This window comes from Panthera pardus, unplaced genomic scaffold (genome assembly GCF_024362965.1).
Source record: "Panthera pardus isolate Hobbes unplaced genomic scaffold, ASM2436296v1 HiC_scaffold_21, whole genome shotgun sequence".
Lineage (NCBI taxonomy): Eukaryota > Metazoa > Chordata > Mammalia > Carnivora > Felidae > Panthera > Panthera pardus.
Window position 1 is genome coordinate 42,004,029 of NW_026526777.1, and position 18,905 is coordinate 42,022,933.

General features: G+C 45.0%; 1 protein-coding gene across 1 annotated transcript; it reads left to right on the top strand.

The window, feature by feature from the left end:
- The first annotated feature begins 8,909 nt into the window (after nt 1–8,909).
- Nucleotides 8,910–11,034, top strand: IER5 (immediate early response 5). Its single transcript, XM_019428017.2, has one exon. It carries the CDS (start codon nt 9,134–9,136, stop codon nt 10,091–10,093), a length of 960 nt encoding a protein of 319 aa, XP_019283562.2. The 5' UTR covers nt 8,910–9,133; the 3' UTR covers nt 10,094–11,034.
- The last annotated feature ends 7,871 nt before the right edge of the window (nt 11,035–18,905 follow it).

Consider the following 18,905-nt stretch of genomic DNA (forward strand, 5'->3'; position numbering starts at 1 on the left):
TTTCAGGGAATGCCATAAGGAATTATCGTTTATTAAGAAAGAAGTTGGACTCAGAGAACTTTGTAAGTGATTATGATGCAGGGAAGGATATGAGCGTGCTGCCTATTTTAAAATCATTTTCCTCAAAAGAGCTCAGACTGCTTTATAAACATAAATCTGCTAATCCACACACCAGCTCCTGGTTAGACAGCAGATCTGAAACTTCTTTTTTACATTGCAGGATGTGTCTGTATAAATACTTACTCAGAATTTGCTTAGTCAAAATGAACATGAGACGGGTTAGTGATTTGGGGTTTTCAAACTGAATGAGCATTCGTATTAGAATTTAGATCAGCTGTGTTGATCCAAAATGGACTTGACTGACGAATTAGAATTTGCTCTATTAGCTACAGCAATTATTCGGGAGTGGGGAGAAGAGGCAAGACTTTCTTATTGGCTGGAGACGTATAGGTTACCCCTAAAGCAGGTGCTGATACCCAGTGGAGTTTTCAGTACATCATGAATCCATAATAAATGTTTAATCAGAACAGAGTAGGCAAGCAATTATTTTTTCAGTAACAGAATCACACATTTGTAAATAGCATGGCAGTAAAAAGCAAGCTATCAAAAATCAACTTATTTTATGTGAAAAATAGCTTTTCTAGGGAAATGGTGGAGCTTAGGGTCATGAATAATAATAAGCTAGGATAAAATAAAATGTATTTGATGTGATAGTTTGGTTAATATGCCATTAGAGCAATATATGTGGAGTTCTCTTCCCCCCCTCTCCCCGACGGTTGGCTGCTTTTGACTAGTTTAACCTCAGATTTGGGGAACCCATTACTAATTTGTTTATCAACCAGTTATTGATCCCTTGATATGTACATAACAATATTCAGGCTTCTTGGTGTAGAGGAGGCATGATGCAAAGAAAGTATAATGTAGCATCTCCCAGTAGTTGAATATTATTGGGAAATGAGAAATAGAGCTACATAAAAATAATTACTATGCAAGGAAATAAAATGCAAAACAAAAATACAAAAGTTACCATAGATAATAAGCGGTATTGTGGTTTTAAGTAGCAAATGACTATTAGAGTGTGTGCCCAGGTGAGCAAACTATAAACACCAGTAGGCATGGAAGACTTCCTGGAGGAAGTGGTTGTGCAGAATTTGGGCAGGAGAGGGAGAGCCCATTCTGCTGAGGAAGTAGAAGACAGATGTACACTTTTTTTGAAAGAGAGAGAGCATGAGGGGCGGGGGAGGGACAGGAGGGAGGGAGAGAATCTTAAACAGGCTCCACGCTCATCAGGGAGCCCGACACAGGCCTTGATCCCACGGACCCTGAAGTCATGACCTGAGCTGAAATCAAGAGTTGGACGCTTAAGCGACTGAGCCACCCAAATGCCCCTAGACGTATGCTTTTGATTAGATCTGTCTAGCTGGGAAAGAAATGGGGTGTTAATGTTGCTCAGGGTACTAGAAAGGTTGAAAAGGTTTGCCTGGATTAATAGAATCACAGAATTCTAGACCTGAAATGATCCTAAAACAATCAGCTAGTCCACTAGTTCTCAAATGTGGCTGCACATTGTAATCACCTATGGAGTTTAAAAACAATTCCAGTGCCTGGGTCTCACCCCAGAGTTTCTGATTTAAATCATCTGGGGTCAGGTCTGGGCAGCTCCATATTTAAAGTCTCCCCAGGTGATTCTAATGTGTGGCCATAGTTTGAGGGCCACTGATTTAGTTCAACTCCCCAATTTTATAAGATAAAGACCACGCACAGCTGGTGAGGAGCCAGGCTCTATTCACCATTCCAGGCTGTTTGTCTTTGACAATGTATTGTGTAGTACTCCGGAGACCAGGCCAGAGGGTTGGATTTTTGCCATAAAGGTCATGGGGAACCATTGAAGGTTTTTGTGCGGGGAAAATGGCATATTGAAAACAAATGGTCCCTGCAGCTTCCAGGTGGACATCAGAATTTGAAAAGAATAAATGCACTCTAATGGCTCACGAGATTGATGCTATCCAAGTGAGTTTCTGAAATTTGTTTGCATGTGTGTATTTTGAATTTTAAAACAATGCTGCGATAATGTCTGCGTTCTCATAATCAGAAAAGTAGAATTGTGCTTCTCTACCTTTGTGGCTACTTCTCAGTTCTAGAAAGAAATTTGGCCAATTGGCTCTGTGTTATACATTTTTCTTAGATTTTCTTCTCAACTCTACAACTAAGTGTTTTATGGCTTACTTCCTTTTTACTTTATCTTTCTTCTCCTTTCTCTCTTCTCCAATCAAGGACATTTGTTAATTGCTCACAGTATGCTCATGCATATTTATATGTCCACACCACCCTATCTCTTTATTACCATTAAGGCACTGTTGTCCAATAGAAATATAATTTGAGCCACATATGTAAAAAGAAATCGGTTACATTAAGTTTAATGATATATCTTATTTAAACCAATATATCCAAAATGTTATCATTTCAACATGGAGCCATTCTAAAAATATGAATGTGACCTTTTATGTTCTCTTTTTGATACTACATCTTTAAATCTGCTATGTATTTTACAGTTGCAGCATTAATTTAGATGCTAAATTTTAAACTTCAAAAATTTTATTTTCAAGCTTCAAAAATATTACATAATAAAGCTGGGTTGCAGGAAAAGGATTTTATCTTGTTTCAGTTTTTAGATCTGAGGTAAACAAATTTTAAAATTCAGTTCCTCAATCATCCTAGACCTATTGGCTTCATGGCTACTGTACTGAATAGTGCAGGCCTAGGGTTTTATATGGTGGTAGTTTCTCATTCTGTGGCTTGAGAGGCCTGTAGGCTCATTTTCATGAGTTTCAGTACTCTATTTATTGAGGAATTTGTTCTTTAGGAGTACCAAAGGAAGAAAGATGTGACAAAAAAGGTTATAAAAACAACCTAAGTTTCTCTGAACCAAATATAAAATTTAGGACAAGAAGGAGGGCTGCTTTAGGGGAAAAGAAATGAGGAGAAAGAAAAAAAGGCAACGTTTGGTGCCCACTCCTAGTCAAATATTATTTGAAAAGAAATTCTCTAGTAGCCAAGCAGCCAAAAGAAAAAAAAAAAAGATGTAAAATATGCTACAACAGTGAGAGAGAAAAAGTTGCATTAAAAAATGGCTTTGTTCTCACAAGAGCAAGAGCAGGATTGTCTACATAAAGTGCTAATAATGTATTTTTGTAGCGCTTTTCCCCTAAAACACTCAGGATTTCATACGAATGATTATTCACTTACATAAGCAACTTTGACCCCCTGAAAATTTCCAAGTGTCCTAACATTGCAAGGTAGGTTTGGTGCAGATAACTTACTTCACCCACTCCTTTCTACTCCTGGTGCCTTCTCACAGAGCTACTGAGTGCATAATCCATGGTCGGTTTGCATTGTTCTTATACAGACTAGACTTAAGGCAATATAAGGTCTGTAATCACCTAATGATAATACTCAGCCTTCCATTTGTCATGCAAGAAATAGAGAACAACATGAAATAAAGTCAACAGCAGTGGGCACACAAGCCCCATGCTTAGAAGAGTCCTCTGGTCAGAGCGCCTGAGTGGGAACAGGTGTGGCCACCTCTCAGCATGCTAACCTGCTCCTGTGTGTCCAGAGGAGAGTTTGGGGGTGGAGGGACGGACCAGACTTGATGAACATGTCCTGGCCACTTCCTCCAGAGCAGTTTCTTCCTTGTCCTTGTCCTTGTCCTACCCCTAGTGTTTCTCATCCTGCCTTAACTTAGAAAGTCTCAAAGATTGATAATGGCAAATTTTTTTTAAGTTCATTTACTGGGGTGCCTGGGTGGCTCAGACAGTTAAGCGTCTGACTTCAGCTCAGTTCATGATCTCAAGGTTTGTGGTTCGAGCCCCACTTGGGCTCTGCCTAGAGCCTGCCTTGGATCCTCTCTCTCTCTCTCTCTCTCTCTCTGCTTCTCCCCCACTCGTGCTGTCTCTCTCTCTCTCTCAAACTTTATTCTGAAGTTTATTTATTTGAGAGAGACAGAGATAGCACAAGTGGGAGAGAGAGGGAGAATCCCAAACAGGCTCTGCACTGTCAGTGCAGAGGCTCTAATCCACCAACTGTGAATCCCCTGCTTTCTAAAGTTTAGGAAATATTCTACATCTCTCGATAGGTGGAGATAAAGCTTGCAGAACATAAGAGCCCATGCCCTCCAGACATGAGTTCTCAATGTTCCATTTTGTTGTCTCAGGATTAGAGGAAGTCCTGATGATAGTAGTGGTCATGCTGTTTCAAGTCAGTAGATATTTACTAAGCACCTATTATGCGGTGTTGTAGAAAAAGTATTTAAAATTCAACAAGTGCTAACTATGTGCTGGGTACTGAACTAGGCTCTTGTACAGTACTAACAATAACCGTAAGTAGACTGACTTAGTGCCTGTATGGTGCTGGGGGCTATAGTAAGCACCTTAGGTATTGTTATTATTTCCATTTTACATAATAGGGGACTGAGGCACAGAAAGGTTGAATAACTTGCACATGTTACAAAACTAGGGCATGGTTTTCTCATTTTACTTAGATGTGAAATAACTTTCCAAAGGTCACACAGCAAGTAATAGGTAGAATGAGGTAACCTAGTCCCAGAGCCCTGCACTCTAGGTTTAGAGTTATGTAGAGTTATATAGGTTCTCCACCTATAGCTGTGTGACGACGAGATCTTTCAGAGTCCTAGTTCCCTTATCTGTAAAGAGAGATAATGAGATCTACTTTCTGAACTTTATAAAGATCATAAATAATGTCTCTAAAGTGACTACCACAGTGCCTGGTAGACAACATCATTATTAGAAGTTCGATCATCAAGTGCGTAATCAATCACTCAGTATACACAGGTGTGGCCACCCCAGTTGTTAAAATATTGAAATGGTTCCATGCCAGTTGGCAGAATCTCTGCCCCAGGCTCCTGAGTACACCCCTTCCTAGCCACTCAGCACCTCCTGCAGGAGCCCCCCATAACCCCTGGCACTGCAAAGGCCTCCAGGATTCTGTTCTGGTGGTTAGTACCCATGTCGTCCATTTGTTAACTTTTCTCACTATCTTCTGGCTACACACATGAGATGGGCTCCTGCCTCCAATGACAGCACAATTTGACAGGGGCCCTGAGCATGACAGGAGCAAGTGATGAGAGCAATGCTGAAGGAAAAGAAGTGCAGTGGCAGATGGTGAAACTCCCAGCTCACGTGGATCAGGAGGGCTTCACCTAATGCTTTCTCTATCAGTGACTTGGGTGGGTGTGTGTGGGGGGGGGGGGGGGGGGGCATCCCAAATCTTGACTACAGTTCCGATCTTGTGTTTTTGTGTTTTTCATTCTTCCTACCTCCACCTAGTTCAGGCCTTCAGGACCCTTGCCTAAACTCTCACAAGAGCTTTATAATTAAGTGATCCTCTTTATAGCTCAGTTGTAATTAAAAGCACTGGCTGTTCTGGAATCTATCTGTGGTTTTCTTACTCAACTACCTTAGGTAAGCTCCCTGTGGCCCCATCTCCTCATTGAGGCATTCATGACCCACTGTCCTGAAGTTCTAGCCTCTGTTCCTAGCTGTTGCCACTTACTATAGGCGTCTGACACACCTACAAAATGATATGTTCCCTATACCAGACTTTATTTCTCTGCTGCTTACAACTTGTGGATCCTACCTCAGGCTTTTTCAACACCCTCTTCAAGTACAACTTCTTTCTCTTGTCTCTTTCTTCCCTCCCTGGCCTCTTTGCCCACTCTAAGGTCTTATGGGGGGTGGTATTTTCTAACTAACGTATGTTGATAATTTCTTATATGCCAGGTTATTCTAAGAGCTTCACGTGTGTTACCTTGTTTTGTCCTCACAAAAACTCTAAGAGGTGGAAACTATTATTATCTCTAGTTTAAGATGGAAAAGACCAGGGGCGCCTGGGTGGCTCAGGCGGTTAAATGTTTGACTTCGGCTCAGGTCATGATCTCATGGTTTGTGGGTTTGAGCCCCACATCAGGCTCTGGAGCCTGCTTGGGATTATCAGTCTCCCTCTCTCTCTCTGCCCCTCCCCCACTCACGCTTTGTCTCTCTCTGTCTCTCTCAAAAATAAACATTAAAGGAAAAAAAATCAACAGATGGGAAAGACCAAAGCACAGAGAGGCAAAATAACTTTCCAAAGGTCACACAGCAAGTGAAAAGTGGAGCTGGGATTCCAACTCAGGAAGCTTCCCTTCAAAGCCTGCACTAAAGCTTTTTAAAGTGACCCATAGCTCCCTAAGCTCCTGGGTGGTTCAGTTTGTTAAGCTTCCACTTCCGGCTCAGGTCATGATCTTGTGGTTCCTGAGTTAAGTGCGCATCAGGCTCTGTGCTGATAGCTCAGAGCCCGGAACCTGCTTTGGATTCTGTGTCTCCCTCTCTCTGTCCCTCTCTCTCTCTCAAAAATAAATAAACATTTTTTGGGGCGCCTGGGTGGCTCAGTCGGTTGAGCGTCCGACTTCGGCTCAGGTCAGGATCTCGCAGTTTGTGAGTTCGAGCCCCGCAAAGGGCTCTGTGCTGACAGCTCAGAGCCTGGAGCCTGTTTCAGATTCTGTGTCTCCCTCTCTCTGTCCCTTCCCTGCTCTGTCTCTGTCTCTCAAAAATGAATAAACGTTAAAAAAATAAATAAATAAACATTTTTTAAAAAGTGACTAATAGCTCTCAAAGGAAAATAGAAGAAAAAAAATTTCACATTCTTATTCAAAATATACGACATGCTTTTGTAATTATTCATGTTACTATTTTATCTCCTTTATGCAAGCTGAGAATTCCTAGAGGGGAGGAGCTCTGGGTCTCATGGACTGGTTCCTCAGTTACCATTAATAAGTTGTGGCATAGGTAATGTTACTGAGCCATCACGTCCTTTGGAAGACTCTTGATTGTGAATTGACCATTATCAATCCTACCTTTTACTATTTCTCCTAATTAAATATCCCACTTGGCCAAACCCTGGGACAGGATCAGGCCAACTATTCCAGGTGGATTCCAAGAAAGCTGTGCTCAGTTTTAGGATTCAGATTGTGGCTGAGAGTTGCCATTTTTTTTACGTTTTATTTTAATTCCAGTTGAGTTACCATAACAGTGTTATATTAGTTTCAGTGTGTAATACAGTGATTCAACAATTCCCTATATCACCCAGTGCTCATCGCACACGTGCACTCCTTAATCCTCATCACCTATTTCACCCATCACTCCCCACCCCCACCCCACCTCTCCTCTGGTAACCATCAGTTTGTTCTGTATAGTTAAGGGTCTATTTCTTGGGGCACCTGGGTGGCTTAGTTGGTTGGGCATCCGACTTTGGCTCAGGTCATGATCTCACAGTTCATGAGTTGGAGCCCCGATTTGGGCTCTGTGCTGACAGCTCAGAGCCTGGAGCCTGCTTCAGATTCTCTGTCTCCCTCTATCTGCCCTTCCCCCACTCACGGTCTGTCTCTTTCTCAAAAATAAATAAACGTTAAAAAAAATTATAGGGGCACCTGGGTGGCCCCATCAGTTAAGCATCTCAGGTTATGATCTTGAGGTTCATGAGTTCGAGCCCTGTGTCAGACTCTGTCCCAACAGCTCAGAGCCTGGAGCCTTCTTTGTATTCTGTATCTCCCTCTCTCTCTCTCTGTCCTTCCCTTGCTTATGCTCTCTTTCAAAATAATAAATATTAAAAAAAAATTTTAAGAAAATAATTATAGAATAAAGACAGTCTGTTTCTTGCTTTCTTTTTCCTTTGCTTATTTATTTCTTAAATTCCACTTATTAATGAAATCATATGGTATTTGTCTTTCTCTGACTGACTTACTTAGCATTATACTCTCTAGCTTCATGCATGTGGTTGCAAATGGCAAGATTTCATTCTTTTTTATGGGTGAATATTTTAGTTATCTTCTGCATAATAGAACAGATGTGTATGTGATTTCTCCCTCTCAGAGGTGGAGAAACTAAAGCTCCCGAGGTTCTTTACCAGAATCATCAGGCGGGTCTGTGGAGCTTAGACCGACTAAATCAAACTGACTCTCCAGGAATCCAGGAACTGAACTCCAGTCCTGGACAATCCTGTGGTGATTCTGCCCTAAGGCCACATACTAAGGATTGGTAGATGGACTAAGTTGTTGACTTACCAGAAAAGTCTGGAACACTCTTCCCCTATATTTTTACCTTGACACAAAATAAAATTATGACATCATGATGGGAACACAAGACTTCTCTATTTGTATTTTTAGAACTTGCTAGATTCTTCCAAGGTGGACTAGTCAGTTCTTGTGTTGAAAAATCACTGTGGAGAACCTGTACCACCTCTCATTGTAACCTGTGACAAGTGTGTTTGTTTCATAGAGAACAAAGTGATAGATGACTGCTTTAGTAGAGAACCAATAACTTGGTATCTAGTCACAATTCCTTGGTAAGCAGCTAAAAACTTAGTAACTTTTAGGACTCTCTTTTTCTTTCTTAGATTTAACAGATGCTAAGAGTGTTTGTGACTCCAGGGCGGCAAGGCACTCATCCAAAATCAGTATCTGCTAAATACCTTGTGGTAATACTATTTGTTACGGGGGCGGGCGGAGGGGCGGGGGGATACTCAGATGAAAGTTCCAGTGGTTTAGTTCCCTCTGGTTCTGGCAAGCCAGCGCACAAGCCAGAATCTTTAACTACAAACCACACTGTGGCTAAGCCTCCGTTCAGTGACCCGCAGGCGGAGAACAAGCCCCGACCCGTCCCGTCCGGCCACCGCCGCACGTCGTCGCCCCCTTTAAGAGACTGCTCCGCGGGACTAACGTTCGAATGGCCCTGGCGCCCCTCCTCGGCCTCCGATTGGTCGCGCGCGGCGCACGAGGGCGCGCCGCCCAGCCCCGGAACGGTTGGCGGCCCTTCGCGATTGGCGGGCGAGGGGCCTATATAAGACGCCGGGAGTGCGGGCCGCCCTCAGTTAGCGGCCGGACCTGGGAGCGGGCTGTTGTCTGTCTTGGGTAGGAGCGGGAGTCAGTGAGCGCGTCACGGGAGTCGTTTCTTTTCAGAGTCTTCAGGTGTCGAAGGTCCACCCCCGGACCGGACTTGTCGACGCCTCTCGTCCCCTCCCTGTTTCCGAACGTGAGCCGGGCTCCGTCACCTCCGAGGCAGCCCTGCGAAAAGGAGGCAGGATGGAGTTCAAGCTGGAGGCTCATCGTATCGTCAGCATCTCCCTGGGCAAGATCTACAACTCGCGGGTCCAGCGCGGCGGCATCAAACTGCACAAGAACCTGCTGGTCTCGCTGGTACTGCGCAGCGCCCGCCAGGTCTACCTGAGTGACCCGTGCCCGGGCCTCTACTTGGCCGGTCCCGCGGGGAGCCCGGCGGCGCCGCCGCAGCAGCCCGGGGAGCCGGCGGCCGGGCCGCCCGCGGGCTGGGGGGAGCCGCCACCGCCGGCCGCTTGTGTCGCCTGGCCGGAGACCGAGCCGCAGCCGGAGCGCCCGGCCGACCCGGCCCCGCCGCGGGTGGGCGCCGCGGAGCCCGCGGCCCCGGTGACGGGCGCCGGGGACGCTCTTCGGGCCGGAGAGATGGAGGAGGCGGAAGCTGCCTGGCGCCGCGTGGAGGGACCGCGCGAGGCGGCGGAGGGAGGAGCCGGGGTCTTCGCGGGAGCTGAGGGGCCCCGTGGGGCGCGCCGCCACTGCGGCTGCCCCCCAGGAGGGGAGGACAGGCCGGGGGCGCTGGGCGCTTGCCCCCGAGTTGACTGCCGCTGCGCGCCGCGGCCGGCCGAGGACGAGCCCCCGGCACCGCCTGCCGTCGGCCCCCGGAAGCGCGGCGCGGCGGGCGTGGGTGGCGGCCCCGCGGGCGGTCCGGCGCCCGGCTCCAGCCCGCTCAAGAAGCCCCGCCGGAACTCGGAGGAGCAGCCGGGCGGGGCGGAGGAGGAGGAGGAGATGGAGACCGGGAACGTGGCTAACCTCATTAGCATCTTCGGTTCCAGCTTCTCGGGACTCTTGCGGAAAAGCCCCGGGGGCGGCCGGGAGGAAGCCGAGGGAGAGGAGAGCGGTCCGGAAGCCGCCGAGCCCGGGCAGATCTGCTGCGATAAGCCGGTGCTGAGAGACATTAACCCTTGGAGCACAGCCATCGTGGCCTTCTGAGCCCCCGGGTCGCGTTCGGAAGGAGGTTGAGCGGCGGGTGGCCCCGACGTGGGGCTGCGAGGACGGCCCAGAGACCGCAGGGCGCTGGACGCGTTGCGGGGACCGTGGGTGCCGCCGGGCAGCACCGACTGCCCTCGGGCTCGGCGGCCTCCCCCCTGGAGGCTTGTCGGAAGAGGACGATCGTTAACTTTTGTGTAGTGTTCTGTCTGTGTACGTACGTCTGTCTTGTTGAATTCAGACCATTTTGTCCTTCTGGAATGCACCACCCCTTTCCCAGGGCTGAGGAGATCGGGGGCAGACGGGGACTTTCCTTTGCCGGCAGCCCCGAGAAGGAAGCGGCGGAGAGGGCCGGGCCTGGGGAGTTCCCCTTTCGTGCTCGGGGGAGGAAGGGACTTTACACACACCCCTCACATGAAAGCTAGCCCCGCACCAGGGCCGGGAGTGGCATTTCCTCACAGGATTTCCTAAGACTAGAGGGATTTAGTCTGGAGCAGAGACCTGTATCATTTCGCTCTCCCCACTTTTCTCTCTCTCTGAAGAAACTTCTGTACCCTGTGATTACTCTGGGAAAAGGGAATCTGAGCGGCTCTTGTCTTCCCCACAGGGGGGGAAAAAAAGAAAAAAGCTTGATGAACTTCACAGAAGAGTTCAAGCTTGGAAATATGGAGTTTATAGAGAATAGATATATTTTTAAAAGCTCTAGATCGGAACTACTACAAGTGCTTTTAAAAAGTGTTTAATGAAACAGAGTTTACAGACAGAAGCCCTAAGTGGAAAGACCTTATGGTTTTGTAGATACGGTGACTCCAGTCTTTGTTGTATAAAGGTTGGGGGAGCCGACAAGGTTTTTGTACAGTATTTTCTCCTTCGTTGTATTGATTTTGGTATAAAAATGTAACTTTACGTGTCTAACACGTATTAAATATTTTGAAGCAACTTAATTGCCTCCTTGTCTGTAATCATCTGTCTGGGTTGGGAGGGAAGAGGGAGAAGGATAACTATGGTCCTGGCTGGAAAAGTGGTTCTTAATATCAGTCATGCACAGACTGGGGACATTGTTTTCTGACTTCACTAAGTATGGAGAGAGATGTTGAAGGTGTCTCCCCTAGATCAATGGAGGACTGCTATTAGGTACTGATACCAGTGGTCAGCCAATTTCTTAACCTGTCACTACAACTGCCTTTTCTGAAGTCCGTTTAGCCCAGTTTGATTTTCTGCAGCTCAATCTGATGGTGTCTAATATTAATTAACTTTAGTGCCAACTTTTGAAGCCCTTCCCGTATGCAAATATGTTTTCACAAAAACTTCTTTTTAGTATCCTGTTAAACTATATAACATGGGTCATCTTTCAGCTTTGTTATTGAAAAAAACAGACACATGAGGGCAGCTGATGAGACTGACCCGCCCAGTTGGTTGATTCTCCTCTGTATTTCAGTGGATGGAGTTTTCAGTGTTTTTTTTTTTTTTTTCTCTTATTGTCTTATCTGTAGAAAGTGAAAGGAAATTGCTTGTGTCAAACTAGGTAAGGAAGGAGGGCTAGGCAAATTCAGCTTAGCAAAACTTCCTAATTTGCTCAGTGTTTGGGTCATGGTAAACACTTAGGTGATGACAGCTATGTCATCAGTTGGTTTTACAATAATTACTGCATTTTAAGAGAGCTTTTTGTCGGGCAAGTATTCGATATGTGAAAGGGATTCACTAATCTAGTTCAGAAGCAAATCAATTAGAACGCTATTTTAAAATATTGTTGCTAGTACTTTAAAAGCTGTTATTGGTCTATAACAGCTTATAAATGAGTATTTAAGAGATGGAACAAATTGAGGAAAGATTAGACAAAGCTTTTAAGTAAAGGTTATGGCCTTTGAACAGGGGGAGCAAATGAATGGTGCTTTGGTATTCCTAAAGTCTTGATTATGTGAACTTCTGTCATAGCTCAGTAGGCTAGTGCTTTGATTTTTTGCAACTCTATTAGTGATTCATTAAGCATAAGGAACTTTTGGCCTTATGCTCCATCACCATAACAATATATTCATAGAATTAAACCTTGTCTAATCAGAGTCTTATTAAAATTGACATGTTTTTCTTTCAGAGATTAGCTAAGTTCAGTTCTAGCCACAAGAGATCCATTGAGTGCTAACTGCTTAAACTGAATAAAGGGTCCAGGGCCTTACTTTTGCAAACATTTCCTGTTGCTAGAAAGTAATTATGCTTGAACAGCTATCTCAGTGCATCTTTATTTTTGAAAGGGGGTAACATTTGATGTGTTTAAGAGAGTTGATACGCTTTGGGTAAGACTGAAGTTCCTGTTGATTGTTTTCACAAGAGAAAACATGGGACCATGTTTCTACTTAATTTAGAGAACGTAAGTGGATATATTTGATAGGGATACCTAGCTTTGTAGGAAATCTGAAGAGATCATGATTGGTTTTGCAGAATTGTTGCAGAAGCTGTATAGTGTAATGGTTAAAGCTTGGGCTCTTGAGTGAGACTTCTGATTTTGTATCTTGGGTCTGCCACTGAATTAGGTGAGGAACTCTAGACAGATGACTTCATCTCTTTCTGCCTCAGTTTTTCCAAATGTGAAATTGAGATAATTGTATCAATCTCGTAGGGTTGTGAAAGTTAATGAGCTAATGCCTCAAAAGTTCTTAGAAAAGTGAGCGTACGTAGCAGTCAGTTTTTTAGTTATTGTTAACTTAGAAGTGAATTTTATGTGTAAATCAGATATATTACTGTCAAAAAATTGTGTATATTTGTAAGAAAGGCAAGTAAGGGGGAATCTATTTTAAACTTAGCCTATCTGAATGCTGGGTTTGTTTATTCTCTGGACACTTGGCAGTTACAAAGCTTAGTTGCATCAGCATGGTTTTGCTGTTCTGTATGTCTCACACCAACTCTGTGACTTTTCTGATTGTATCAAGCAACTCTATTTTCAGAGAAGAGTAAGCAGGAGTGAAAACACTCAAGGAGCAAAGATCTTGTTGACATACAAACGCTTTCTGTGAGTAAAGAAAAAAAATAGCCCACAGAGTTATTTTTAGCTTGAATTGCTTGGGCATAGAATGTTTCTTAAGCCATGTTAATTGATAGGTCTTGGACAAGAGCCTTCCCAGTGGCAGGATAAGGTTATCACACACAACTAAATCAGATTCACTGTGACTACAAATGAAGCCAATAGTTTTTAATACCTAACCACTTGTTGACCACTCTGGGAGGGACCTCTTCTTTTGATTAAAGAAACCTTAGCTGTGGTCTAGGGGGAACATTTTTTTTTTTACTGTCCCATGAAAACTAGTTGTTTAAAAAGTGCTTTTTGATGAGTACTTCAAGATCACATTAATAGTGAATAAAGGTGATAAGTTTTAGTACAACACTTCTTAACCAGGTTACTTTAAACCTGTCTTTCCTCTCAGAAACTTGATTGTATTTGGGGAAAGGAACTTAAGATGGAAAGCTTGAACTGCACAGTGACTAGATTTTCCCTAAGGCACCTGGTAGAGTAATAATAACCTTTCCATCCCTATCTTTTATCACTGATTGGATTTGGGGATGAGAAGTGGGAGGGAATGGACTATTTAGCAACATTGGTAAAAATCTCAGACTACAGACATAATATTGGGAATGGAATTAATGATGACAAAACTGCTCTTTTTTATCACTGAATTAGTCTGAATCTCTTACCTCAACTTGCTAGGCAGGTAACTCCCCTTAGAGCCTGTGAGATGGAGTCAAAAGGCTAATACCTACTGTGATACAGAGTTCGATGGACATTTATTTCCTTGTGCTTTTTTTTTTTTTAAGTAGAGTTAGTTCAGTTCACTGAATAACCAAAGAAATTCTGATCTCTTGCCCTAAATATTCTTGTCCTGTTTGTGAATTTTTTATTCTTCTAAGCTCGCTTTAATCCCAGCAGTTACTGAAAGAAGAGGAGAATGAAAAGAAACAGCGATCCAACCCTCCCGTGACTATGAAAGAAGCCATTACTATTAGGTGCCGAACTCCGGTGGCAGTGAGGTCTGCTTCCCAGGATTCCTGGCACTCTTTCCAGTAATGAGCAGTTTGTTTCTCAGCCTTTGAACCATTATTCACATTTAAAATTCTACTCAGCGGAAAGCCTTGGGAGGAAAAATCTAGTAGAAGTAGAATTGATGTTAGGAATCATGGTAATCTTAGCTCATGTCCTTGGAGTTTTTCAGTAACAGATCTTGAGGGTATAATAGAGAAGAGAGTGTGTGAGAGCAGAAAGTGTAAAAGGATACACACATCTAGTAGAATGCCTCCTTCCTGATCCAAACACGGTTTTTCCCCATGCCTGCCACCACCCCTTCCCCTGACAGGAATGAGGGTTTTAAAAATAAAACCCTTCTCTAGCTCTCTCTCAGAGAACATAGCCCAAAGCGTCTTTGCTGGACTATATCCTGGGGTTTATCTCAGACCTTTGGAATCTCACAAGCAGGGAGGGAGAAGCCTCCTGGGACTGCATTCCTACAAGCGCCTCTCCCTCTCCCCTACTCTCCTGATCCACAGCAACCCACCCCCCAACACCCCCCCCCCCCCCCCCCCCGCCACTGGATACTGCCCACTTACGGGCAGGTGAGACATTGTCAGCTATGAGCTTTTGAAAGTTGCAGGAGGAAGGGCTGATGCCTGTCACTACCACCAAGCATCTTCCACAGGTAAATCTCTTAAGGGTCTAGCATACAGTAGGCCTGTGACATTTCTTGATAAATCTACTTTTTTATATAATAAAGTTTTCTGGGACCTGGTCACAAGAGGCCCCCATGCCTGTGTGATAAGCCACATCGCTAACTTACACAATGAAGGTAAGACTCAGTTTCCTCCTTTCTACCCATTTAGCACCAAGGCAGATCTGGTCACCCTCTGCTTTCTCCCTATGACCTGGGCCCCTGCCAGGCTGCCCCAGCCCATCATTGCACTAGATGCCAAGGCAAGGCTCCTTTCAGTTTTTCTAGAACTCAGGGATGTGCCAAACACCATGTGTTCCCACCTGCTTGTTCTATCTATTCAATGTCTCAAGTCTTGGGGCAGGACAGCTGCTGGAAGCTTGCTTTCTCTGAGGTAAAAGAAAACTACTCTGTTCTCCCTGCTCAAAGCACTGAGGTTTTCTCTGAGGGGCAGAATTTTCTTTGGCTACTCCTCATACTTGGTCCCTTTCCTGGATCCCATTCAAGTTTTTCTTCAGGCTGATCCACATCTGCGTGGCTGTTTCTTTCTAGCCACAGCGTCACCCTGCCCTTTGTGGCCTAGATACCTCCTTCAGTGCTGTAGTTATGTCTTTCCTATCTGTCTGTCTGGGTGCTAGTCTTCCGTGTCCCTCTACCCTCTCCTGAGGATGCTCACATTCATTGTTTACCTGTGGGGAAGAGTCTGAGTGCTCAGGGAAGAGCTGTGATTGGGAGTGCTACCTCCTGCAAGATGGAGCAGAGTTGGATTTCTTGACCTTGAACCCTGCAGAATCTGGAGACTCTATGCCCTGGAGATCAAGCCACAGCTGTAGTAGTGGGTCGTTCAATCCTGGTGCCTCACCAGACCCCCAATTCCATCATAATAGCAGGGGGTGGGTATGGGAGTATCCATCTAGAAACCGGAGCAGCTGCCGAAAAACAGCCTGGCTTTTGGCCAGATGGAGGGAAGGAGAGGCAAAGCCAGGGGAGCCCAAACTTGGGCTACACAGCATTTCCGCTCCCCCTTTCCTGGAACTGCAAGTGCCGCGTTTTAGAACAGATAATGAATCACAGAGCTGCTCTGATGAAGAAATCCAAAAGTGCCTCTTTGCCTTGTCTCTCCCCACGTCCCCCCTTTAGGCTTTGACTGATTAATATAAACTTTTTACAGTGAGTTACTGGAGGAATAGTCAAAACCCACTGGAATCCTGCAACTGAGGTGACCAGTAGGAAGTGAGCTAGACGGTGTGAAGAGATACTGCGTGGGTGGAGGTGGGGGGCCATCATTGGGAGGAATTGCCATGGAGTCAAGTTCTCCTGCTCAGAAGGTCTGCTGTGGGTCAAGTGAATCCAGGGCAGGAGCACCCCACCCACTTTTTTCTCCCCAGCTTTTCTCAAGCTGCACCCATTTTCTTCAGACAATTTCCAAGTTCTATTTTTGGTTTGGAAAAGGGTGAAAGTGCCTTGGCATCTGCATTTATCATCTTGTTCTCTCTCTGTGTGACCTACTTTAAAGACTGGAGTTGCTTTTCTTTTTATGGCTATGGGAGAAATCCCTGAAAGCAAAAATTCAGTTTCAGAAGCTGAACTTAAGGTACACGGGATACTATGTTGAGGTTGTTATTACTCTATGATTTCTGTGGTTTTCTCCCCCACCACCCCACTTCCTCTTTAAAATATCTTTTTAAAAGGCACTCCTTCCCTGCACTGCTAAGAGCAGTTGTAAAGATGTGGTGTGGGGGTGATTTTGGCATGTGAGCTGGCCCAGCTGTCAGCTTCCCAAACTTGAAGTCACCTCAGCGTCAGGCATCTGGCCTCCTAACATGGAGCTTGCAGCTCCTTAAGGCTCCTGAACTTGCCTATGAGACAAGGAGACACAGAGGGGAGAGTCTCCTACTTATCAGTCAGGAAAGAGTAGATGAGGTCCAGAAAGTGAGTAGGTCCTCTCGAACAGTCCAGTGAGGACCCAAGCAGAGGCAGTGTTAGAATTCACCCTGGACCAGTCCTTGGGACCCCTCTGAGCCAGAAACTTAGGGACCAGAATCTGAAATGTGGCTTACTACTGGGAGAATCATTCACTTTTCTTGGTTTCTATTTATAGTCCAAAAAAAAAAAAAAATTATCCACTTGCCTCACCATTGTTATTTAAAGATAAATCAGTGTTTGTAAAGCATAGCTAGAAGATAACAACTCAGCCCTAGGTCCTATCAATTAAGTATTTACAGGAACACCCAGAAGGAATTCATCAATGGGGAACACAGAGATGCAAACAATAGCGTCCTGGTTCTCAAGTTGGATTTCATTCCAGATGAAAACAACACAGACACCGCCCCCCCGCCCCCCGAAAACCTGACAGTATGAAGTGTGATCTAGCCCCTTGCTTCTCAAAGTATGGTCCATGGACCAGCAACATGGTATCATCTGGGAGTTTACCTGAAATGTGGATCTCAGGCCCTACCCCAGACTACTAAATCTGCATTTTAACAAGGTTCTGAGGTGATTTGCACATTAAAGTTTAAAAAGCAGGTATTTCCACTGATCTCAGGGTCAAGTGTAAACTTCTCAGCTTGAGATCACTCAAGGCCTAGCTCCCCCACGCTATTCCTTCCTTCATGATGCCTTAGGGTACTGCCTGCAGGCATGTGTGTGTGTGTGTGTGTGTGTGTGTGTGTGTGTGTGTGTATGTGTGTGTGTTGCTTTTCATATGCTGCTCTCCAGGGCATAGCAAAGTTTATAGATGGTCCTTAAACCTGAGAGCATAAAGAAACTCTCCAAGCAAGAGAGAAGGGCAGAAGCTAAGGATGTAATAAAGGGGAAGCCTGGAGGTAAGGGCTGGAGTAGGAAGAGGACATTGGTAGCAGGGACTGTGTGGCAAGGTGGGAGTAGAGCCAAGGAAGATGGGCAACAGAACAGTCAAGGAGAGCAAGAACAAAGAAAAAGGTCACCAAACTGAGGATAGTTACTGGCGAATTTTGAGAAAGTTTCTGGTAGAAGACAGGAAGAAAAAATCCAATTATAAAGTGTGGAGGGAAGGATGTGGAGGCTCCAGCTTCCTCCAAGAAATCTGGCATAAAAGGCAAAAGAGAACGAGAAGGATAGCTAGAGAGGATGTTAGGTCAATTGAAAGGGCCTGTACATTTCTTAAGACAGAACCAACCAGAGACAACTGAACTGAGGTGAATGGGGTTTGAATATATAAACTGCTAAGTATGCATCTCTTATCAGAAGGAAGAAACACTTTCTTTTTCTTCTCCTGTCAAATAAAAGGAGACTGGAGACACTAATAAATCACTCCAGGGACCTTGTTAGTATCAGCAGCCTGCATTGTCTTCCTCATTCCCAGCCGGCAAAGACTTGCAGCTGAAACTCCTGCATACCAGTTGGCAAGGTGACAAACTGAGAGGATCCTGGATGGTAAAGGATCACTGTCTCAAACCCTAGTGCCGCCAGCTACTCATCTAAAGATCTACGTTTCTGATGCTTCATCCTCTTTACATATCAGGAGTCCAAAACATCAGAACATGCGGGCATGTGCTATGAGGAAAGCAGAATCTGGGGTTCTTGTCAGCAGAAACACACACACACACACACACACCCTTCTAGTCTGTTCTCATTTGGAAAGCCAGTTATGAATGAGTGTGGTTTTCCTGGGTAAGAAATTTTCTCTTCCTTCCCTCCCAAGCAAAGTCTGACCTCATCTGTCATTTTCAGTGTTATGGAGGATTAGTCTGAGGCTGAGAACGGGTTGAGACTTGCCCAACAAAGAGGCTCCGGATACTGAGAGAAGAAGGAGGGAAGCTGAGCAGTTTTGGGTCTCTTCAGGCAATGATGAGAATAGGAGTGGGAGAGGAGAGGGGTGGACGCATGGGGAAGGCAAGAGAGACAGATGTCTGTGGTGATTTCAAAAGAAACACAAGACTAAAATAAACGCAGAGTCAGAAAACAGGAAGAATGTGAGAAGGAGGAGAAGGTAATGGACTGAGAAGTGCAGTGTGTTTGGTAAAACATAGCCCTGTCCAGATGGAGAAACAGCATTATCCCCCAGCAAAGTCTTCTGGAACGGGGGTGGGGAAGAATGCAAAAGAATTAATAGCTCTACTTGGTAGTGGTATCGTTTTATGCTAAAG

Excerpts from the sequence above, each read along its gene's own strand:
- IER5 (XM_019428017.2), top strand. The coding sequence starts at position 9,134 with ATGGAGTTCAAGCTGGAGGCTCATCGTATCGTCAGCATCTCCCTGGGC.